This window comes from Triturus cristatus, chromosome 11 (assembly GCF_964204655.1).
Source record: "Triturus cristatus chromosome 11, aTriCri1.1, whole genome shotgun sequence".
Lineage (NCBI taxonomy): Eukaryota > Metazoa > Chordata > Amphibia > Caudata > Salamandridae > Triturus > Triturus cristatus.
In genome coordinates, this window is record NC_140594.1 from 575,394,776 (window position 1) to 575,419,944 (window position 25,169).

Sequence of the window (25,169 nt, forward strand, 5' to 3'; positions counted from 1 at the left end):
GGTTATTTTATTTACTCTCAAAGCGACACAGATTTAGACTAATGATATAGCATGATATAAATTGTGCGTTATTCAGAGAGAATATAGCAACTGATATGAAAATATCATCAATGCATTAAGACTGCGTTTAGAGAAGCTAAAAAGAAGCAATTGATTTCAAAAGACTTGTACAATTTCAACCACAAGAGTATTTAATGTCCCTGTTAATGGAAATAGTGAGCATACATTTTTAAGTCTTTGTTTTATTCTTATCCCTTATTCTATTTTGGTAGATACTGGAGAAATAACCTGCAATTGCCCTGCCTTTGTTCATGAAAGGAAGACTTGGTTGAGACCAATATGAGAAAATTAAGGTGTTCAAGTAACTGTAATATGTTTTAGCACTAAAGATATATGGTTACTAAGTATTGCAGTAGAATAAATTGCTTGTGTATTATACTTTTTCAAAATGTAGCAAGTATATATTTTTTTGCCTTTCACTGTAATTGGTCCAAATTGACCAATTTTTAATTTCTTTATTTCAAAAAGATTAATGGTGTAATTATTAATAGTGAATAATTTGCCCAAAACAACTTATATTTAATATATTCATCAGACAACATTTAGTCTTAAGGGAAGCAACAGCATGCTGCAGGTTTTAACCACGTGTAAGCTCCACATTGACCAGAATAAACACAGTTTGGGTGTAATGAATTTGGATTTGGCACCATGATTTGGAAAAATAAAAAAACTGTATTTAAAATAAAGGTTTGCCATTTTCTGTAAAATCAGTTCTGGAGGTCAAAAATTATAGCACAATGGAGCAAATTGATGCATAAACACATACAATCAAATCAATCATTAAAACCAAACACTAAGAATATGAACAAAAAAATTACACTAAACTTACTTATTGATGCTAGCAACAAACCCAACCACAGAGCGCATCCCCCTGCTTGGGTCATGATAGACGTCCATCCCAATCACCATTAGTTGTTTCTGTAAGGAATATAAGAGAGGGGTGAGGAATGCAAGGAGTAATACCCTAGGGTCTCAGTGATCTAATGGCCTTGTACAAGACTAAGTGCCTTATCACAATAATCTCTTTTTTATGTGAAGCACTCAGATACCGCATTGCAAAAAGCTGGCTCTCTATATAGTGTGCTAAAACGAAGTACACTGTACAGACAGTCCAGTGGTCCCCAACTGGTTTACAGAGGCTAAAATAGGTAATCCTAATGCTCTCTTTTGTGGTAATGTGGGAAAGCAGTTAGGCTTATCAGAGGGTAGTGCTAAGCATTTGTGGCACTCACAGAGGCAATAAGTGGGACACACACTCAAAGAATAAATCCGAGCCGAAATTAGAAAAATAACACTTCTTTTTACAGATATTTTGAAACCAAGAACTGCCTTCAAAGTTAATTACAGTTTTCAATAGAAATATTCACAGGTAAGTAAAATGTTTAAACCTGTGCGCTTTACGCACAATGCAATCTTATGGGAGGAAAAGTCAAAGATGCATATAGGTAAGTACAGTCGGTTTCAAGGGGTTCAGAATCTGGGATCGAAGTAGTAGTGGGCCAAGGGTCAAAGTACTACCAGCACTTCTTTGGAAGTCGCCTGGTCTCTACAGGGAGTGCTTCTGAAGCTGGTAGCTGGTAGCTGGCGCGCTGCAGGGAAGGGAGGCCACCTGGAAAGAGGCTGCCCATGGGGACTTGCGAGCAAGACCGAGGGTTCCCAAACGGGCGCTCAGGTCGCATGGGGTATTGGAGCACGGGGGCACAGCTGGTTTTTCAGTACCAAGGCCTGGGGACTCGGGAGCAGTGGGGTTTTGTCAGCTGGTTGGGTGTGTTATTGTTATTGTTAAGTACATTTGTAGCGCGCGCAGCTACTCCAGAGAAGCCTGAAATAAATCGTAATTCTTGGAACTAAAACAGGAAGGTTTTCAGCTTTTTCTTGAAAGTACGGGAATCTTGAATGCTACAATTGAGAGGCAGAACGCAACTGTCTTGACGGCGTATAAAAAGAGAACCTCTTCTGCAAGTAGCTGGGTCCGCTACCGTACAAGGCAGAATGGGCAATTGACAAGACCTTAAATTTAATCCGCACCTCCATAGGAAGCCAATGCAGGGTGTGGATATGAAGGCGCACACTACTCCTTCTAGGGAGATCTAGGAGGAGGCGGCCGCAGAATTCTGCACCACCTGGAGCTTCTTCACCAAATAGCCGTGGGACCCGACATACAGTGCATTAGCATAGTCCAGGCAAAAAAGAATCAGCGCCCGGACCACAGTTTCCCTCGCATCCTTTGGGAGAAGAGGTAGAAACTTCCTCAAGGTTTTCAGAATGCCAAAACAAGACCCCGCCAATTTCTTAATCTGGGTAGCAAAGGTTAGGTTCTCCTCAAACCAAACGTCCAGATTTTTTACAGCAGTATCTGACATACAGGGCAGGGGAAACCCCGCCGGCCACAATAGCTCTCTACAGTTAGGCGGAAATTTACCATAAAAAAGTATTTCAGATTTCTCCTCATTAGACTTCAGCTGGGCCTGAGCCAACCAGCGAAATATCGAAAGCAGGCAGTGCTGGGCGGAGCAAACCTCTGCAGCATCCCCCTCCCAGGTAAACAGCAGCTGAGTGTTGTCCGCATAGGCAATCACCTTAGCCCCAATGCTCCTCCGCTAAATATATCAGCGGGGTAACATAGATGTTAAAGAGCAAGGGGCTAAGGGATGAACCCTGCGGAACGCCTGTAACTGGCTGGGATGCTGAAACACAAGGTGGAAGCCAAATCGGCTGCGACCGGTCAGCCAAGAAAGAAGTGAGCCAGTTTAAAGCGGAACCAGCAATACCACTCTCCGAAAGTCGAGCAAGAAGAACGGAGTGAGGCACCGTGTCGAATGCCGCCGAGAGGTCCAGCAAAATCAGAGCTGCCCTCCCGCCAGCATCCAGACACTCTCGGATGGCTTCCGAAACCTCTATCAGCGCAGTCTCTGTACTGTAGGCGGCTTAAAAGCCAGACTGCGCTGGGCGCAGCAGGCCAGCATCTTCAACAAAAAACGTAAGTTGTCTCGTGACCACCTTCTCACATACTTTTGCCAAACTTGGCAGAAGAGAGATTGGGCGGTAATTTCCCGGGGACAAGGGGTCAAGTGAAGGCTTTTTTAGAAGAGGAAGAATCATAGCCTGCTTCCAAGTCACAGGCACCCGACCCTCTGACAGGGACATATTACCAATGTTGTTGACCTCAAGATTAATGATGTCAGCGGCTGAGTCTATCAGCCTAGCTGCACACGGATCAGCAGGCGAGCCCGATTTCAGACCCTTAAGAATTCTAAGGATACAAGGCAGCTCTGCTGAAGAAAAAGCAAATAGTTTATGAATAGGGCCAACTAAGGATCCAGAGGGAGTAGAGGGAACAAAAGGTACCTGAAAACAGGTGGAAAAAGCCGCCTGGATAGCCTGAATCTTATCTAGGAAGAACTTAGCAAGAACATTGACCAAGTTTCAAAGATTGGTGCCAAACAAGCCTGGGCACGGGGAGCCACAAAGCTTTGTACTATTGAAAAAATGTATTTCAGGTTATTATTCGCCTGATCAATGCGCAAAGAAAAGTAACGTTTTTTTGTTTCAATAACCGCCCTGTAATAGTTCTTTTGTTTGGTTCTAAGCGCATGTTTCGCCAGTGGACAGTAGTTATTGGCGCGCCATAGTCTCTCCAATACCTTACAGTCATGTTTCAGTAATCGGAGCTCAGGCAAGAACCAGGGTTTGGAGGGGGGAGTCTCTAGCGAGCCTAGATGTACACGAAAGAGAAAGCGCGGTCACCGAATTAGAGATCCATTCGGTGAACCGCAACAAGCACCCTTCCAGGTCCAGCTGACAAATGGGCCGCGAGGAAGATAAGGCACTGTTAAACTGCTGAGGATCAATTTTACGAAACATTGGGGGCAGGTTGGACCCCAATGGCACCGTCTGCTGCGGGACATCCCAAGAAAAGCAGACGAGAAAGTGGTCTGACCAAGAGACCGGCAGGGGCTGGTCGACCTGAATAGGGAAATTAGAGCAGATGGGGTCTAATAAATGGCCACCCTGATGCGTGGGAAGGCGGACCCATTGTGAGAGTTGAGCCAAATTAAGCGAATCCAAAAAGTCACTGGAATCCCTAGTCTCAGGCTGATCGAGATGGAGATTAACATCTCCTAAAACCAGGTAATATGAAAATCGAAGCACCCACTCCACCACGACGTCAGTAAAAGAATTGAGAAAAGTGCTAGCCGGGCCTGGGGGACGATAAATAAGAGAGCCTCCCAGCATAAAGTGTGCGGAAAGATGTAGACTAAAGTCCAGCACTTCACTGTCACCCCACACATTGATGTCCCCCATGTGGAGAGACCATTTTTCCCTATACATAATGGCAACCTTCGGGTCTAAACGGGCGATCTTAAAGCCAGCTGGAGTGGCAAGTGCAGCAATAGGATTTGAAGCGTCATCTAACCAAGTCTCCGTGATAAACAGCGAATCCAAGCCGTTATCCAATATCAGATCGAATACATCCCCATGATGCTTCCTAAGAAATCTCACATAGATAAGGGCAGCTTGAACACACTTGGACCTAGATGACATACTAGGAAGAATCCGGTCTGGAGGGTCTAGAATCGGCCTAAAGCCACAGGTATTTCAAACATAGTCCCAGCGGCACGTGGTGATACTCATACCTTGGGGTGAACACATAGTTGGCCGAAGAGCTTTAAGGAACGCCGCAGACCATACGACCCTTTTACCAAAGATGCACCTTGCAGTCAGGGATAAAAAGCCGTCAGGGGCAAAACCAAGCAGCTGGGCCACTCTCAAAGTGGGTCATAGTGATGCGGACAACCCTCGATGGCTGCTTGGTCCTGGTGCAGTGAGAATCCGGACTGAACTCTCGCTGTCAGTGTTTTGTGTAGGGCGTCCGGTACCCTGGGGGTTTGCACTGCATGACTTTGGTTGTTCCTGGTGTCTACCCACTCGGTGAGCAGACATATCTGACGTTCCAGGGTACGAGTACCTTCTCCTGGTTGTCTGCAGCGTAGCCCGGGCCGGGGAGCTGCAAGGCGGGGACCGGACTCTGCTTGTCGGTTCCAGTGGTCTGCAGGGGAGTAGCTCCTCTACTCCAAGGGATACTTTTGGTGTTTGTCGAAGTGCTGGTAGGCTACCCAAGCCTTTGGTAGTCCTCCAGCTGGCAGGACGAGTCACTCTGCTGCGATTTTCTAGAGGGCTGAGCATGGCAGGGTTTCAAGCGAAAGTCCAAAGTTTTGCTGCAGTTCTCGTCAGACAGTGAATCTTCGTCCTTCTTCTGTTGATCCGTCTAATCTGAGTTCTTGGGTTTAAGGGTGCCACTTAAATACTCAATGTAGGGGTGTGTACGAGTACGAGGAGTGACCGGTAAAAACCAATGGGCTACCTACCTTTAGGGTGCCTACACCCTCTATATGACCACTTGAAGTGGGAATAACCCTGGCTCTAGAATGCGAATTCTGTACAAAACAACATGAAGGAGTCTTGATGCCAAACAGTGGAGTCAGTACAGGGGAGTGGGCACCTTCTCTATTTGGAGAGGCCCGGGCCGCATATCAAAGGACACTGGGTCTTTGAAGCTTCCCGTCCTAGGATGCCCACCCTGCTTGGAGAAAGTGCGAACACCTCCACCCAGAGCAAGCTTTGCTTCTGACCTCCGTAAGGGAAGGCTCTTACCACGGGAGGTCAGAAACCGGTCTATGGTGGCTGGCTGGTCGAGAGCAGTCAGTCAACACACTAGCAGTTGATAGGTTTTCAGGGGGCACCTCTAAGGTGCTCTCTGAGTGCGTCTACTAATGAATCCTGCACTGGCATCAGTGTGGGTTTATTAAGATGAAATGTTTGGTACCAACCACCTTGGGGTACAGTGGAGCCATCATATAGCTGGGGAACTCGTAATGATGGGTGTCCAGCCGATGTACTCGGTAGGGCTTCACTGCGCACTCGTTAAATCCAAGAGTGAATTAGAGATCACAGGGACACATCCACTCAGGCAGATATGCCCACACATAGGTATAGCACACCCTGCCTTTGGGCTGTAAGGTTTGACCCTTAGAGACACTTTTTTGGTGACCTATAACGTGGAAGCCCTATATGGCAATTTTCCACAGGATGACACTTTGCACACCAGAAGATTCTTGTTGGAACAACGCACACAAGATGATCTTACCCCTACATCATTTGTGATGGATTGTGCTTCCATCGCAATGAAAGAGAACTATTTTTCTATTGAAGACCAACTTTACTGGCAAGTGACCGGGACATCTATGTTGGCTAATCTGTACGTGCACTAGTTTGAAATCACACATATCTACTCATATCTACTCTACGGACAATCCCTTCCAGATGAACCTTAAGTTGTGGAAAAGATATATAGGTGATATCTTGGTCATATGGGAGGGTGACCGCACGTCTTTGGACGCCTTTTCCACGTGGCTTAACAATGCGAATTCTGTACAAAACAACATGAAGGAGTCTTGATGCCAAACAGTGGAGTCAGTACAGGGGAGTGGGCACCTTCTCTATTTGGAGAGGCCCGGGCCGCATATCAAAGGACACTGGGTCTTTGAAGCTTCCCGTCCTAGGATGCCCACCCTGCTTGGAGAAAGTGCGAACACCTCCACCCAGAGCAAGCTTTGCTTCTGACCTCCGTAAGGGAAGGCTCTTACCACGGGAGGTCAGAAACCGGTCTATGGTGGCTGGCTGGTCGAGAGCAGTCAGTCAACACACTAGCAGTTGATAGGTTTTCAGGGGGCACCTCTAAGGTGCTCTCTGAGTGCGTCTACTAATGAATCCTGCACTGGCATCAGTGTGGGTTTATTAAGATGAAATGTTTGGTACCAACCACCTTGGGGTACAGTGGAGCCATCATATAGCTGGGGAACTCGTAATGATGGGTGTCCAGCCGATGTACTCGGTAGGGCTTCACTGCGCACTCGTTAAATCCAAGAGTGAATTAGAGATCACAGGGACACATCCACTCAGGCAGATATGCCCACACATAGGTATAGCACACCCTGCCTTTGGGCTGTAAGGTTTGACCCTTAGAGACACTTTTTTGGTGACCTATAACGTGGAAGCCCTATATGGCAATTTTCCACAGGATGACACTTTGCACACCAGAAGATTCTTGTTGGAACAACGCACACAAGATGATCTTACCCCTACATCATTTGTGATGGATTGTGCTTCCATCGCAATGAAAGAGAACTATTTTTCTATTGAAGACCAACTTTACTGGCAAGTGACCGGGACATCTATGTTGGCTAATCTGTACGTGCACTAGTTTGAAATCACACATATCTACTCATATCTACTCTACGGACAATCCCTTCCAGATGAACCTTAAGTTGTGGAAAAGATATATAGGTGATATCTTGGTCATATGGGAGGGTGACCGCACGTCTTTGGACGCCTTTTCCACGTGGCTTAACAATGCGAATTCTGTACAAAACAACATGAAGGAGTCTTGATGCCAAACAGTGGAGTCAGTACAGGGGAGTGGGCACCTTCTCTATTTGGAGAGGCCCGGGCCGCATATCAAAGGACACTGGGTCTTTGAAGCTTCCCGTCCTAGGATGCCCACCCTGCTTGGAGAAAGTGCGAACACCTCCACCCAGAGCAAGCTTTGCTTCTGACCTCCGTAAGGGAAGGCTCTTACCACGGGAGGTCAGAAACCTGTCTATGGTGGCTGGCTGGTCGAGAGCAGTCAGTCAACACACTAGCAGTTGATAGGTTTTCAGGGGGCACCTCTAAGGTGCTCTCTGAGTGCGTCTACTAATGAATCCTGCACTGGCATCAGTGTGGGTTTATTAAGATGAAATGTTTGGTACCAACCACCTTGGGGTACAGTGGAGCCATCATATAGCTGGGGAACTCGTAATGATGGGTGTCCAGCCGATGTACTCGGTAGGGCTTCACTGCGCACTCGTTAAATCCAAGAGTGAATTAGAGATCACAGGGACACATCCACTCAGGCAGATATGCCCACACATAGGTATAGCACACCCTGCCTTTGGGCTGTAAGGTTTGACCCTTAGAGACACTTTTTTGGTGACCTATAACGTGGAAGCCCTATATGGCAATTTTCCACAGGATGACACTTTGCACACCAGAAGATTCTTGTTGGAACAACGCACACAAGATGATCTTACCCCTACATCATTTGTGATGGATTGTGCTTCCATCGCAATGAAAGAGAACTATTTTTCTATTGAAGACCAACTTTACTGGCAAGTGACCGGGACATCTATGTTGGCTAATCTGTACGTGCACTAGTTTGAAATCACACATATCTACTCATATCTACTCTACGGACAATCCCTTCCAGATGAACCTTAAGTTGTGGAAAAGATATATAGGTGATATCTTGGTCATATGGGAGGGTGACCGCACGTCTTTGGACGCCTTTTCCACGTGGCTTAACACTGTAAATACCAACTTGAAGTTCACATGTGAGTGCAGTAAGACACATCTTTCATTTCATGACCTCCTACTGAATCCAAACGTAGGTCGTATCTATACAGAACTGTACCAGAAACCTATGTCATGTAATTCATTTCTCGGCTACAATAGTTTTCATCCAAGGGCCTCATGGTATAACCTTCCTGTAGGTCAGTTCCTCCGACTCAGAAGGAATTGTACAGAAGTGGAAAAATACTAACAGCACATAATGAATCTAAGCGAGAATTTTGTGTCACGACAATACCCCAAAGATCTTATCTGGAGAGCCTCTAAACAGGCACGCAATAACAACCGGGAAGCCCTTTTAGAAACTTATCCAAGACGTAGAGCAGATAGACTGGTCTGTGTAAGTACTTTTAGACACCTCACAGATACGGTGAATTAGGTTATTAACTGCAACTGGCACATTTTAAATAAAGGAAATACATTTTGTGAGAAACTTTTGTTTGCATTGAAACGCAGCAGTAACCCCGGTGACATTCTGGTCCATACAAGACCCCGCTGAATTAAGAGGAATGAAACCCAGTAGATGCTATGAACAGGAGATCCTGTATAAGGCCATTTCCCATGTAGCTCCTGTTCGGTCTGCAATCTGACTCAACACACGACACAGTTAGACCTTGGCCTCAAGACACCATGGCTGTTATCTAGCCATACCAATTGTAACTCATGGGGAGTTATCTATTTGATCAGGTGCCTGTGTGAGCATGATGACCCTAAAGGTGAGAATCAGGATTTTCGAACGTAGAAGTTCGAGAAGATGTAAGAAATCCAATACAAAACTCACTAGACATTTCTTGAAAGCTGGGCATACAGAGGATTATATCAAGTGGGTGGTCCTGGATAAACCCCACTACTCCACTGGGATGAGTCCACTTAAAATGGTTCTGTTCTGGAGGCAGCAGCGATGGATCTTTAGACTTGGTAATCCTTCAAGATGTCTGAATGATCATATTCCTTGGTGCTCTTTATGAGGGCATGGTACTCTTTATGAGCTCACAGTTGAACAAGACGATGTTATATTATACTTGACTATCACCATACTGTAACATACTATAAACTACACTCTTGACAGTCAGGTGTTTCTGATTCTCATTAGATTATTACATCATTGTCTGTGTATGTTAACTTGACCATCATGACCACTACTTGTGAGCACTATGACCACTATACCCTAATACCTTAGGATATGTATACCCTGACACTCCATTTTTGGCTGGAACAAGTCTAATACCTTACATTAATCCTTTTGCATGTATACCTTTCAAGTACACAGATAAATAATCCTGCTTGGGTGTTACATTTCCCATGATTCCTCGGATAACTATGCCTCACATCATGGATACCTTTTGATTTATATGTGGACAGGTAGGGACACTTCCCTACACCCTTCCCCAGACACATAAATATACGTAATGGGTTTGCTGTGTTTTTCGTTTGCCATCAGACGGCAACACAGATGTCTCGCAGTTATCGGGAACTACAATTCCCATGAGCATCTGGCCCACAACTCTGGGATGAACTGTACATGAAAGTTAAATAGAATGTTTATCCAGCCCCCCTCTTGCCAGCCCTTTGGATGAGGAGGTGCGTATAAGCGTACAAGGTACGTTGCTCAAGTTTGTTTGGTTGTTTTTTGACAGGATATGCTAGCAGTATTGCATTATGAATGCACCCGGCTATGCACCATTGGACTGCCACACCTTATTTTGAGTGTATGCCGCTTTTTGATACAGACCCGCAATATGGCTGTCGCTTTGATATTGTTTTTAGTCATATACAACGGGAGCTAAGAACATGACTATCCATAGTGCTTAGGAACCATGAGAGGGTAACATGGAAGCATGACAGACCGTGGCTGTAATATCTGATATAATAGCAATAGTTTTGTTTCAGGGGCCTTCCTACATTATGAGAACACACAAAATAATATATCTGTTACATAGGGACGTTATAGACCTTTAATTTTATTCTTATATTTGTTCTGTTTATACACATTTAGCTCTGCACTTTGTATGGGGACTGATGACGTTTCAGCTGATCAATGCATACATGCCCCGGGTAAGGTTTTTCTAACGCTCACTGGGATTATAGGTTCTCCTCACACGAATTTTGAAGTGTTGGTGATGGACAATGGTACAATTTTGATTTTATTTGAGTACTTTACACGAGTAATAGCCCTGTGTATTTTTCACTGTCTAGTGGATCTTACTAAGACGACTGGGCCACAAGAAAATCTATCGAGTGAACTGTATGGCTTTTGTTATTATTATATTTTTTACACATATTGGTTTCACAGCAGGGTGACATATATATTTTGGTCCAGAGGAATTCCTAGAACCAAGTCCCGTTTAGCAGAAACAGGTTGACCATATAATAGGGTAATATCCATAATCCCTCTTCACTTAGCTTTTTCGCCCTATCCATTGGGGACACCAGAATAAAGGACTGCTTTCGTCCACAAGGAGATAGTTTTCCCTTATCTACACTTGCACTCTGCCCCTCTCTACCCACATCTGTAGTGCTCATTGTGTCTTAGAACACCTCTGCTCTGCCCCCGTGGGGTAGTTGTCGGTCACACTGGGTGCTTTACGGTCCCAGTGTGAGGAGGGAACTTGATGATGAAGCATGTCACCTTTGGGTGAGTGAGGGTTCTTGTCCTAACAAACAAGTTACTTACCTTCAGTAACGATATATCTGTAAGAGACGTAGATTAGTTATAGATTCCTTAACTTAGAATTACCCCCAGGCATCAGGTTGGATCCAGGAGAATTTTTTCGTCTGCAGTACCCCTGCACATCGAAGGTGGCGTCGGTCGGCTCCGTGTTCGTTGTTGGTGTTGTGGTTGCAGTGATGATGTTGCGGTAGCTACTTAGACGCCACACTTGCATGCTGATGTCAGTTTTTTTACACAACATTCCCCTACTTAGATGCCACACTCACATGCGGACGTCAGTTTTTTTCACAACATTCCACGCCAGAGACGCAGAGCCATGCAAGACACTGACCACTGGTGCACAAAACTAGGGCCCTGAAAGGGATTCCCTGATCCTAGAAGTCAGTTCGCAGAACGGGGAGGATGGGTGTGGCGATAAGGAATCTATAACGAATCAATGTCTCTTACAGATCTATTGTTACCAAAGGTAAGTAACTTGTTCATCTGAAAGAGACAATTAGTTATAGATTCCCTACCTTAGAATAGATACCCCAGCCATACAAACCCTGGCGGTGGGTCTGCGAATCAAGTTCACACCATAAGGTCCTGGAAAACAGAACGGCCAAAGAAGCCGTCTCTCCGGACTTGGCTGTCCAGGCCGTAGTGTTTGGTGAACGTGTGCAGAGATGCCCACGTAGCTGCCTGACAGAAGTAATTGAGGGTAACTCCCTGTCTCAAAGCCATGGTAGCTGCCGTCGCCCTGGTGGAATGGGTGCGCAGTCCCACTGGAGGCTCCTTCTTTGTCAAATACTAGCAAGCTTTAATGCACAAAACAACCCATCTAGAGATGGTCCATTTGTGCACGGCCCGACCTTTTTTGGCGCCCACGTAGCCAACAAAGAGCTAGTCATCCATCCGCAATTGCTTGGTGCAATCCAAATAAAAGGAAAGTGCACATTTTGGATCCAGACAGTGGAGCCTCTTTTCCTCCTTAGAAGGATGCAGAGGCGGAAAAGAAGGTGGGCAAAGTGATGGTTTGACTAATGTGGAAAGAAGTAAACATCTTGGAAAGAAAGGAAGGTCTGGTTCTGAGGACGACCTTGTCCGGATGAACAGCCAGAAAAGGAGGCTTGGAAGAAAGTGCTTGAAGCTCACTCACCCTGCAAGCTGAGGTGATGGCAAACAGAAAGGTAGTCTTTAAAGTAAGAAGTCTGAGAGGACAGTTCTGAAGCGGCTCAAAGGGAGTGCACATAAGGTAGGTAAGAACCAAGTTCAAGTCCCCCTGAGGCATTACGAAAGGAACAGGAAGAAAAAGATGAGTAATGCCCTTAAGGAAGCGATTTACAACAGGGGACTTGAAAAGAGAAGGCTGATCAGGAAGCCTAAGATAGGCTGAGAGATAGCCCTTAAGAGTGTCCAGAGCAGAGCCCTGCTGGGCCAAAGAAAGGAGGAACAAGAGAACCTCAGAAAGTGAGGCTGTCAACTGTCACTGCTCAATCTCCATGGAAGGAGGTGGAGGCTGGACATGTTCGGTTGGAGGACCGTCTCCTGCTGTTGCGAAAGAATATCCTCCCGAACAGGCAGTCTGATCAGAGGATCGATGGCCACGTGTAACAGCTCGGGATACCAGACTCTTTGTGCCCAATCCAAAGACACAAGAATGACTTGGGCCCGGTTGCTTTGATTTTCTTCAGCACTCTGGGCAGAAGTGGTATAGGCGGTAAGGCATATAGAAGACCGCAACTCCACTCGCGCTGAAAAGCGTCGCCTAGCGAGTACCGCCTTTGAAATTCCAACGTGCAGGATTGCTGACATTGCGCGTTCTCTTCGGTGGCGAATAGATCTAACCAAGGCTCTCCACACTGCTGAAAGAGACCTTGCACTACCTCCGAGTGAAGACGCCATTCGTGATCCCTCATGCATCTGCGGCTGAGTTCGTCTGCCCTGACGTTCAGAGAACCTGCCCGGTGTTGAACCACCAGGGATATGCCCTGATGTTCCAGCCATGTCCAGAGACGGAGAGCCTCTTGACATAGGATCCACAACACCTGGACTACTCTTCCCCGTACAGAGGAAAGGAATGCTTCTACTGCAAGACGGATCGCCCGAAGCTTCAGAAGGTTGATGTGGAGCCTGGACTATGCTGGAGAGCAGAGGCCTCTGTTCTCCACCTCCCCCATGTGACCGCCCTATCTCAGAAGTGATGCATCGGTCACCACTGTGAACTCTGGTTGGGGAAGAGAGAGGGATCTACCGTTGACCCAATCCTGGTTCGTTAGCCACCACTGCAATTGGTGTGCAGTGCCCTCCAAGATCTGGACGCAATCTGACAGGTTCCCCTGATGTTGAGCCCACTGGAACTTCAGGTCCCACTGCAGAGCCCGCATATACCATCTGGAATGGTCCACCAGCATGATGCAGGAGGCCATCAGGCCCAGTAGCCTGAGGGTCATCCTGATCGAAAACCGGGATAGAGGCTGAAAGATCGGAATCATAGCCCGAATATCCCGGACTCGCTTTTCGGGGGGATAGACCCGAAACTGAGTAGTGTCCAGAACCGCTCCGATGAAGAGGAGCTTCTGAGAGGAGTCAGGTGCGACTTCGGCACGTTGATGGAGAACCCCAGCGAATGCAGGAGGTCGACCGTAGTCTGGGAGGTGGGAGACGACAGCCTGGGGCTAGTCCCCCTTCAACAGCCAGTCGTTGAGATATGGGAAGACTGGAACCCTTGATCTGCGCAGATAAGCTGCGACCACCGCTATCATTTTCATGAACACCCAAAGGGCGCTGGTAAGGCCGGAGGGGAGCACGGAAAACTGAAAATGCTCGTGGCCTACTGTGAACCATAGGTAACGCCTGTGGGCCGGCAGGACGAGGATGTGAAAATAGGCGTCCTGCAAGTCCAACGCTACCATCCAGTCTCCAGGGTGGAAGGCAAACAGGACCTGAGTTGGCGTCAACATTTTGAACTTCTCTTTCTGGAGAAAGGGGTTGACGTTCCTGAGATCCAAGATAGGACGCAGGCCTTTGTCCTTCTTGGGCACCAGAAAGTAGTGGGAGTAGCAACCATGACCTACTTCTGGGGCAGGAACTCGGTAGATGGCTCCCTTGGCCAAGAGAGCCATAACTTCCAGTTGGAGAAGGGCCAGATTATCCACCGACATGTGATGGTGCTGAGGTGGCATAGATGGAGGGGCAGTCCCGAAGGGGAGGGAGTAGCCCCTTCGGACATTTGCAAAACCCACCTGTCCGACGTGATGGTGCGCCAGTGGGGGCTGTGATGGCGAATCCTGCCACCCACTGGTGATTGGTGGCCCTGAAAGGTCGGACAAAGAGGGTTTGAAGGCTGCTGCAGAGGGGGCTGTGGTGGACTGGCCCGCCCACTGGCCCCCATAACCCCGGCGGTGGTTCCCATGACCCCAGCCACGCAGGGGCTGGAAAGATCACGCTGGCCTGTGGCTCTGGGCGGGACGTGGCAGGGCACCCCTGCCGTAGCCAGGAATGGGGCGATTGCAGACTGTTCAGAGCGGGTGGTGGAGAGGCCCAGGGACTTAGCCGTAGCCTGAGAGTCCTTAAAGCGCTCTAGCGCGTTGTCTGCCTTGTCGCCGAACAGGCGACGGCCATCAAAAGGCATGTCTATAAGAGTGGATTGGACATCCTCTGAAAAACCAGTCGAACTCAGCCAGGCGTAGCTTTGAAGGGCTACAGACGTCGAAATCGCCCTACCTAGCGAGTCAGCGGTATCCAATCCACAGCAAATTGTAAACTTTGCTGCGTCTCTCCCCTTGGCGACTGCACGGGAGAGTACACCCCTGGCCTCCTCTGGGCACTAGTGCAGCACTTGCAGCACCGTATCCCACACGGAGTGTGTGCAACGGCCCAACAGACATGCAGTGTTTACCGACCGCAGTCCCAAGCTAGAGGAAGAAAATATCTTCCCAAGATGGTCCAGCTTTTTGGATTCCCTATCAGGTGGTGCGTTACGGAATGCGCCTTCGGATGTGGTGGCTTGGACCACCAAGCTCTCAGGGGTGGGGTGTTGGGAGAGGAAAGTGGGGTGGCCTGGGCCGTGGCGTCGGGAAATCATTCTATCCACAGGAGCGCATGTGTTGGGCCTGGACCTGGTGCCCGAAAGGATGTTGGTGAGGGCTTCTTTAAACGGTAACAGGGGCTCCGAAGAACTCGCTGCCAGTTGAAGCACCTCTGTCAGGAGGTTAGTCCTGACTGCTACCATAGGTAGCTCGAGGTTGAGGGCCTCGGCCGCCCTACGCAACACCACGGCGTAAGACGCTCCCTCCTCCATAACCACGGTAGGAGGAGAAAACATGCCAAGGTCTGGTGAGGTATCCAGACCACTGGCTTCCCCCAGTTCCTCTCTCCAGTTCGGTTCGCAACCCAGCTGGTCAGTCAAAGGGTCTCCAGACCCCTCCCAGTCCTCTTCACCCTCCTCTGGCTGCCAATCTGGTCTTAAAGAGCCCGGGTAGAACAGGGGCACAAAAGTACCTGTTGGCGCCGGATCCGGCGTCTGTCGACGCCAGTCCTGCTCCGTGTCTACATCGGGGTCGAGGCCGGCTGGGGACACAACCGACGTCGGCTGCGGATGTGGTGCCGGTGGAATCAGCACTGGGGGAGGCGTTTCAAGGTCGAACGGCGCCAATCCAGATCAAGGCCTGGATCCAAGGGGGCGCTACGGGGCCGGAGCCACCGGCGTCGAAGGCCCAGGGCCACTAGCCGAGTCAGTGGGTCCGAAGGAGCCCTGGCGGAGTCGGGCTGCCCAAAGATGGCATGCATCGCTTCTTAAAAGGGGCAAAGCTGGGCAGGGGACGCCCCAGGTCCCAAGAAGGGAGGGGGGGGGGGGAAGAGACTGGGAGTCCAACCTTTGGGGTCCGCACGTGGAGCCGCGGGAGAGGCACCACCCGCATCCCTCGTCTTCTTGTGCTTCGACTTACCTGAGGAGTGCAAAGACTTTGAAGACCCTCGACTTCCCACGCAAGCGGGACCTCGAACGGCGCAGAGCCGACTGCCAGGCCTCAAGAAGCTTTCTGGACCACTCCCACAAAGACTTCGGATTCATGGTCTGACAGTCGGAGCACGACTTGGGGTCATGGTCGCGCTCCAGGCAAAACAGGCACACATGGTGCGGGTCCGTCACAGACATCAGCCAGCTGCAGGAGCCGCAAGCCTTAAAACCAGGCATCCCTGATGTGCACCAGGAGTCGAAGACTCAAAGTCGATGTCGACAAAAGTCGGCAAAAAGTCAGTCAAAAAGTGACTGAAGGTACCACTCTCTCCAGATCTGCGCGAAAAAAAAAAGAACTGACGTCAGCGCGCCAGGGCGGCGTCTAAGTAGCTACCGCGCATCATCCCGGGGACCAACGGACGCGGAGCTGACCGACGCCACCTTACGATGCACACGGGGTACTGCTGACGAAAAAATTCTCAGTTTCCAGTCTGACGCCTGGGGGTAATTCTAAGGTAAGGAGTCTATAACTAATTGTCTCTTTCAGATACAGCAGAACTCCCATTAACCTCCCTTCTCTACTCACGTACATAGTGTGTGTTTCCATATTGGAGCAGAACATTTATTTGGGTGGAATAATGCTCCTAGCTGATCCTTTTTGCGTGAGTACACAGAGGTGTGTGCCATGTCGACTCTTTGGTTTTCTTTGCACCAAGACACGCAGGCTGAAATGGCAGCGTGTTTGTGCTTGGTGAGGGGTTCCTTAGGTGTCACAATTTGTGCTGCAGTCCTTAGGCACCTTCTTTAGTTCCAAAGTCCTAGGTACTCGGGGTACCAATTACTAGGGACTTACTAGGATCCTAAAGGGTGTCAATTGTGGTACAATGGTACATTTTAGGGAAAGAACACTTGTGCTGGAGACCTGGTTAGCAGGAACCCAGCACACTTGATCAAGTTGCATCAGATACCAGGCAAAAAATGAGGAGGGTTATCCATGTCAAAAAGAAGCACTTTTTTACACCCATGCAGTGAGGTTCGGGGAAGGAGAAAGTCAGAGTTCGATTAATTGCAAAATAACAACAACAAAAAAGAGAATTACATGGGAAGACAAAGGGGCTGATTTTCAGTTTGGCAGAGTGTACTCTATTGTTGTGGTGATGGAGTACCCTCTCTGCCAAACTGAAGATTCACCCACTTGACTCAAATTGCCAGACCGTAGGTATGTCAGCAACGGAGACTACTCCGTCGCCATCACTGACATACTCCTTAGATAGATGGCCCGATGGTGAAGGCCTGAAAGAGGTCAGGTCATTCGACAGCCCACCTGATCTAGAAAGGGCGGTCAATGGGCAGTTTCCACTGTCCATCACCACTGGGTAAAACCGGGCAGTAAGGGGCAGTAAAAACTTTTGAGTTTTTTTTGTTGAACATATAAAAACATGTTAAAAGTTTGACAGAGTGTATCCTCATGTTGATGAAACCATTCATTAAATTCTAAAAATACTGACAGAGACCACCAAAACGACAGTTCCTGCTAATATTAAGAGATAACCATTATGCCAGTCCACCTCTCTAAATTCTGAGCATGGTTACTCCGTCATGGCAACACAGTCTTTCAATCTGTCGTACTAATGAACAAGTTACTTACCTTCGGTAAGCATTGGGGGCGGCCCTCCAAAACATCCTCTCCCACTGGGGTACCACAAGCACTTCGACTCGCCTGGGATGGCTCCATAGATTGTGGGGTACTACGCGGGCTGGAGAAAGTTTCATTGTCTTCTTTCCAAGATTTGTGGGAGCCCTTCTTAAAACTGTTGCCCTCGAGTTTAGGGAACTTACCTGCCCGAAATTCTTGAGACTAGTATGACTGGCGGATCCACCTCAAACAGCAGCGCTAGATGATCATGCACAACACAAAGCCCAAATCCACCAGGGATAATCGACCAATTTCGAGACTGAAAGAACATGGTTTTGGGGTGGGGGGTGTTTCTTCATGTTTCTTAGTTTCTTGTCTCTTCATTGCAGCCGTCCTCTTGGAGGACTATTTAACAATAAGTATAGCACATGTTCAATCTTTGGATGTCGTATATTTGAATTGAAAACTAATAAAATTAATTTAAACATAAAAATACACGCTTTTTGGTTTTGAAAACGCACCTTTCAATTTTGGAATAGATATAATAATTGAACCAAGCAAAAGCTTCTAAATAAGTATGGTGGGCTGCACAAAGGAGAGTTACTTACAGCGGGCTGCAGAGCCCCCAGTAGCTCACAAGCTACTTGATGGAGAGGCCTGGGCCAAGGACAAAACAAACAAAAAGGAGTCTGACAGCATTGCCTGTAAGGGGTCCGAGTCCTGGCCACCACATTACGTATCAAATATGTTCGAGGACAAGGCATAAATGGATTTTGTGGAGGGGAGTTTGGCAGCAAGGATATCTACCACTTCAGGGACTGAAGTAACAGCAGACAAGCTGCTGCAGAAATTCGGGTGCAGAACCCTGCACTGCTGTTGATATAGGAGGCCTTTCCGAAGTGATAGGCTGATAGATAGATACTTATGCTTCAGTATTCCTGGTACCATACTCTTGGACCTGGTCCGTACTGATCATCTTCAGACCACGAGGCAGGATAGGGAATGTATACAGGAGTCTTTTGTTCCATTCCAGTCAGAATGCGTATCATAATGTGCTTTTGCGGAAACTCCAATATGCAAAATTGCTTATACTACGCATTCTAGATGGTGGCGAAAAGATTTAGCCACGGCTCTCACCCTGAGGGAAGATGTTCTACCCAAAGGAAATCCTCCGCACAGGTCATTAGTGTATCTAAACATTTGTCTGCACATTGTAAGCATGAATATTAACACAGTATTTTGAGTTTTTCTTTCTTTATTCTTATGGTTTCTCTTCAGTCGACATGTGTTTCGTCGCATACACTGGGAAATCGTCCCGCGACTTTCTCAAGGCTCTACAGTCTTTGGTATACTCCTTTCTTATGAGGTGATAATTCCAACCTGATAATTCCAACCCACAATGGGTAAAATATCTGTCTTAAAATCGGTTCTTCGTTCAGGAAAGGTCTCTGTCTGACCAATCCACGAGCTCATAAGGACAGCTCCGTCATCACAGATGTTCTACACCTCCTCTAAATGTAGATGCCCTCGAGATCAGCCAGACGACGTATGCTCAGTCCATCCATTCTGACATTCAGAGAACCAGTCAGGTGGATGGCAACCAGTAACATGTCCTGGTGCTCTAACCACTTCTAGAGATGCAAGACCTCTTCACACAGAACCACAGACTGCCCTGCTTATTGCCACTGATAACCTATATGAACCTCACCTTGATGGAGGGCACGAAGGCCTTCAGGGCCAGATGAATGTTCTATGGCTATAGAAGGTTGATGTGGAGCCAGCCCTCCACTGGAGACCAAAAACTGATGACCTTCACCTCCCTGGATCTCTCTCTCTCACCCCCCCCCCCTCAAACCCCCACAGTCACCTCTGTGTTGGGAAGGGAGATTGGTCTTCCGCAGGACAGAGTGTGACTGGGTTGTCTCCTCCGAAACCAGGAAAGTGTCAGAAAGGCGGCCTTGATACTGCGACCACTGGGATTTTAAGTTTTCACTGCAGAGCTTGCATGCCCCACCTAGATCATTGAGAAGGAGGATAAAAGGCCAAGAAGCTTCACAGCCACCCTCACCAAGATTCAGAAACAAGTCTGAAACATCAGGATCACAGTCCAAATGCTATGAACTTGTTGCTGAGCAGGAAAAGCCTTGAACTTCACCGTGTGCAGAATCATCCTGATGAATGGATGCCTCTGTGACGGAATGAGGTGGTACTCACTCATTTATGGTAAACTCTAATGACGTTAGGAGTTCTGCTGCTGTTCTGAGGTGGCTCACGATGGACTGTAGCAAGCCTGCCTTTAGTGGTCACTCATTGAGGATACAGCAACTCTAGACCTCTAAAGGAAGCAATCACTGCCATGACTTTTGTGAATACCGGAGAGGTGATATTGAAACGGAACATGGCAACTAGAAATGCTTCTGGAACACCATGAATCGCAAGTAGAGCTTGTGGGACGATAAGAAGGGTATTTGAAAATAAGTGTTCTGTAATTCCAAGGATGCCATCCGGTTTCCAGGGTCTACAGCAGAAATGAACTGAGCCAATGTGAGCATTTACAATTTGTCCTTCTATAGGAAAGCTTTCAGAGGTAGGGATCCAAGATATCCCAGTGGCCCCTGTCCTTTAGGAAGAGGAAGTAGCATGAATAACAACCCTCACTTTTCTGAGAGTCCGGCACCCTCTCTATGCCATCTTTGGAGAGTAACAGGTGTACCTCCAGTAGAAGGATAGGCAGATGCTCTTCCAAAATGTGTCCTGGTGTTGGAGGGATATTAGGCTGAGAGAAGAGCAAAGCTAAGGCACAGCCTCTTTGAACAACTGGCAAAACCCACGTGTCAAATGGGATAGATCGCCTAACCAGGAGGACAAGCTGCATCCAACTCAACTCAATTTTAATGATTTAGTCCATACCTGGAGACAATTTGTTAGTCTAACATACATGCAGTAAAACAAATTATTGTGCAAATATAGAAAAGTGCAATAAAATACTATTTTAACCTAATAAACATTTGAAAAAATAAAATAAATATACAGTAACACAATCTTTCATTTGTGGGAGATATAACCAAAGATAGAATGTCACTAGCTTTGGACACATTTAGAAAATACGGCTCTAAATAGTTTGCATGATACTGTCCAAGACAGGGGTATGTAAAAGGAATAGGATTCAAATCCTGAATTCCATTGTTACAAAGTGGACATCCAGGTTGATCACTGAGGACCACTCCAAACTACTACTACTACCGCCATAATTGGTGATCGATCTGCTCTAAGTAAAAAAATAGTCCTTTTAATGCGATGCTGAGAGTCCATCGGTAAGTATGCCTGCTTCTTCCACCAGTATGGCCGAAGTCAGTATGATGTTACAACTTTTCCAAGTAGTGTAATGTAATTTAGCCAATTAAAAATAGTGGGAATTAATCTTTCTAGTGCAAGCTTCAAGTGGATATATTTCTAATTATTTTAAATAATTAAGTGGATAGTGCTTCAATCGAATTATCTTTAAAAACACTTGAACTGTTAATATCCGCAATATCCTTTAAACTCCATCTTAAAGAACCTGCTTTAGAATGCTAAATATTATGCCCCCATCGAACTACATCAGCACAAAAAAAGACAAGTATTTGAGATCCTAAGTTATAAACGCAAAGCTTGAACTAGCATATTGGATGCAACATTAAAAAACAAAGGAATAATCTTTCCTTCTATTTTCTGTACTACGGGCCAATATTTGTAAGGAACACATTCTATGCAGTAGGACAGAGCTGGTGGATTTGTGGCCATATCAATTTTCTCAGATGTTTGAGTTGACTTTTACCAACAGATTTATAGAATGTATTGATGACTCCACTATGTGCAAAGGCTTTCTAGCCATTATATAATTTAGTATCTAGATCAGGTGAGAAAAGTCTGCCAAACTAAGGATACATTTTCTCATTAGTCATAAAGAGTACTCCTGATTTCCAACAAAACACTAGTGAAAGCTGGACCCTGCCACTCATGGTTAGGCATGTGTGGCAGAGGTTAAAGAAAACAAAAAACGTTTGTTAGTGTTTGTAGCAGGGGAAGAGGAATTATAGGACTGATAACCCTGCTAGCCTTAATGCTGTCTTCCAGAGTTGTGTCCGAGACCCCAAAAGTGCTGGGCTGTTTGCAGCATTGTTGCTGGGAAGGCTGCCAGCTCTCTTAAATAGCCCCTAAATTTCCTCAACTGGTGCGAAGAAGTCTCTGTAACTGTATTTTCCTTAAAGTGTTCAAAAGTGCAGTCTGACTTCTCTGCAAATTTGAAAGAACCATTAAATGGCGTATCCATTAGAGAACATGGTTTCGACCCCAATTGCCATCAGACTATATGTGAAGGTATCATTAAATGGGCAGAAGGGCTCAGATGTTGCTGGTCTAGGCTGCAGAATTTCTCTCAAAACATTTGTTTTAGTCTCAAAGGAGGGCAGTTATAAATCTAGCATCTCTGCTGTCCTCCGAACCACCACTGCCAATGAGGCATTTTCTTCCATTGATGAGCCATGTGACGAATGAAGCTCTATCTCAAGAGAGGTAACAAGCCCACTGACATTCTGTAAATTAAAGTAACGGCATCATAGGGGGGGGGCAGAGCTTGCAAGCCGCAAGATGGCCGCTTGAGCTCTCGGCTCCATGAAACCGCTACATTATCCGAATAATATCCTGCGTCTGCAGTGTTTGGCTGGCCCGCATTTCTTCTGAACTGGGGCGAGTGCGGCCTGGGAACGGAATGAGCTGCTTCTAGGCTCTCTACCCCTCCGCTGTGATCGTGAGACGGCCACGAGTCACTGCGGCCTGACCCCGAGATTGGAGCACCGGTCTGTGGTGAGACGGAGTGGGCATGTGGCGGAGATGCGCCCGCGCTCAGACTGCTGTGTCCCCCTGCTGCCCGGGGAGTTGCTGGCGCCTGGAGTCGAGCATGCTCTGGACTATCCCCACCCTACTGCGAGCTATCGGGGGGGGGGGGGGGGGGGGGGGGGGGCATCGAATTCCCGGACTTCCTTGAGGGTACAGGAGAAGCCGACATCTCCGCCATTGCCTCGGAACTGGACGGCGTGGCGGCGCTGTGACTCTGCGCTCTACAGGACGCCTGCGGAGCGGAACACAGTGGGGGAATACAGATTACATGGCGGTGCCCTGTTGCAGCGTTGGTCCTGCGCTGCCTCCGATCCTGAAGTGAGTGCCTGCCATACAGTGATGATTAGAGCTGCCGGAGTTTGGGAGTCGGCCATTTTATGCTCAGCAATTGGGAGGACGGGAGTGGTCTGGTGAGGCAAGCGATCAGCTGGAAATCGCTATCCTGTCCTGAACTGTCTGCCCCAAAACGTGCTAGCTGCCTGATATTGGATGCTTTTACGGCTGAGTGGGGGATAGCGCGGCGACTATTGTACGCTGCCTGGCACAATATAGATGCAGAGAGACACCCCATCCACAAGAGCACCGAGGGGCTGCCTGCCCTGCTGCGCTATAGTGGATTGACTGCGAAGCAGCTGAGAGCGGTGCTGAAGGTCTGAAGGCATGCGCACACTTAATGGTGGTGAGCTGTGAGCATCTTGGAGTAGCAAAGCCCCTGAGAATCACGCATTAGGAGCGCTAAGAGTAAGAACTAGCCGACCGGCTGATGCCTCCCTAACCGTACCAACACTGGCGAGTGGAGTTTGTACTTGCAACCTGACATTGCGAACGCCTCAAGATGGGTAAAGTTGATAAAAACCAACCCAAGATCACCTTAGACCAAAGAAAGACAAAGGGACGAGACAATGCTAATGAAGAGGGGAATCCCTCGCCGGACCTGCCGTCGGAGGAGCTGGATGGTGACATACGCTCTATGTTAGTAGCTATGGAAAAAAGCTTACAAGGTAGCCTTGCAGGTTTGGGCACTAAAATTGACTCGCTCTTGTACCGCATGGACAGGATGTCAAAGAGGTTGGATAAGCATGTTGAGCGCCTAGACATGGCGGAACGCAGAGGTACAGAGGTTGAGGAGGCGCAGACGTCGATGGATACCGACCACATACAAATGGGTAGGGTCCTCCAAGTGCTACATGATAAAGCTGAAGATTTGGAAGCGCGTTCGCGACGCAACAACTTGCAAATCACGGGCATTCCAGAATCGAAATCAACAGGCAACGTGGAGAAGTTCATTGAGAAGCTTTTGATTACACTTTTTGGCAGTGACACGTTTTCCAATATGTTCGTGGTGGAAAGAGCGCACCGCTCTTTGGGTCCTCGTCCTGCCCCTACTGCCACTCCAATACCCATAATCGCGAGACTGCTGAACTATCGGGACAGGGACTCGGCGCTGTCAGCTGCTAGAGCCAAGCAGTCCTTACAATACGAGGGGTCCAACATCTCCCTATATCCCGACTTTACAGCTTGTGTCCAGGAGGCTCGCAGACAGTTTGCCCCGTTAAAACGCCAGATGAGAGACCATAACATAGATTATGCCATGCTCTACCCGGCCAGGCTACGAGTTAACAGGAATGGTCATTCGCGGATCTTCACTGATCCTAAGACACTGCAAAAAGCCTTGAAGGAATGGGCCAGGGAGCAGTGTGCCAGTCCGGAGCGGGACGTTCTGGAGGGGGCCGTCGGTGGCCACCAAGATGATCAAGAGTGACCCTGACTTTACTAGATTTCCAGTTGGCAAGTCCCACGGCGATGTATGCCCGGATCAGTCTGAGAGAATTGGATAGTCTTGGCTCTGGGAGTTTCTCTATTGTGGGGAGGTTTTACCATTGGTGGCCTACTCTTGCTGTAGCCAGCTTGTTGTTGCATATACTCAGTGTGTGGGGGGGGGGGGGGGGGGGGGGAAGGGGGGCAGGGTGGCGTCGCAGTATTGAGTTCTAGATGCTGCTGCAGGGATTGCCTTAGTTGCAGATGCAAGTTTGACATGGGCGGTGGAGCGGAGTTTGTGCAGGGATCAGCCACAACACATGCAATTACTTTGCGTGCAACATCTGCCCTCGTGTGAATCACACTGTTTGAGTTTGTATGGGGGGGTGGGCTGAGATCCTGAGTTTGGGATATTTTAGTCCGCATACAAGCAAATGCCAACTGTTGGGGGGGTATGTGAGAGTTTGTTGTCTAGGCACTGTTGGGTACAGTCTGGCGGGGGAGGGAGGATAAAGAGGCCCACAATGGTTCTTTCAGTTACTTTTGCACTTTGTGAAGACACACAGAACTTGCACATGCCAACTATAGTAACGTACGGTCCGATGAAACATGCAAGATATATTCCATGACAGATACTGGCAGGTCCCGTAGGGACACAGAGTTAGACACACTAAGCGCGCTCACCTGGAACGTGCAAGGCCTTAATGACCACAGGAAAATACGTAAGGTCCTGAGCTACATGTCAAGTCATGACATTGCACTGTTGCAGGGAACTCACC

At 47.8% G+C, this 25,169-nt stretch overlaps 1 protein-coding gene across 3 annotated transcripts in view; it reads right to left on the bottom strand.

Annotated features, from left to right (window-relative positions):
• PIWIL2 (piwi like RNA-mediated gene silencing 2) overlaps positions 1–25,169 on the bottom strand; it is a 1,855,951-nt gene that overhangs the window by 419,154 nt on the left and 1,411,628 nt on the right. For all 3 annotated transcript variants that reach the window (XM_085633754.1, XM_085633756.1, XM_085633755.1), the window contains one exon: positions 890–978. In XM_085633754.1, the coding sequence (XP_085489880.1) occupies positions 890–978 (89 nt within the window). The remainder of the gene's footprint in view (positions 1–889; positions 979–25,169) is intronic.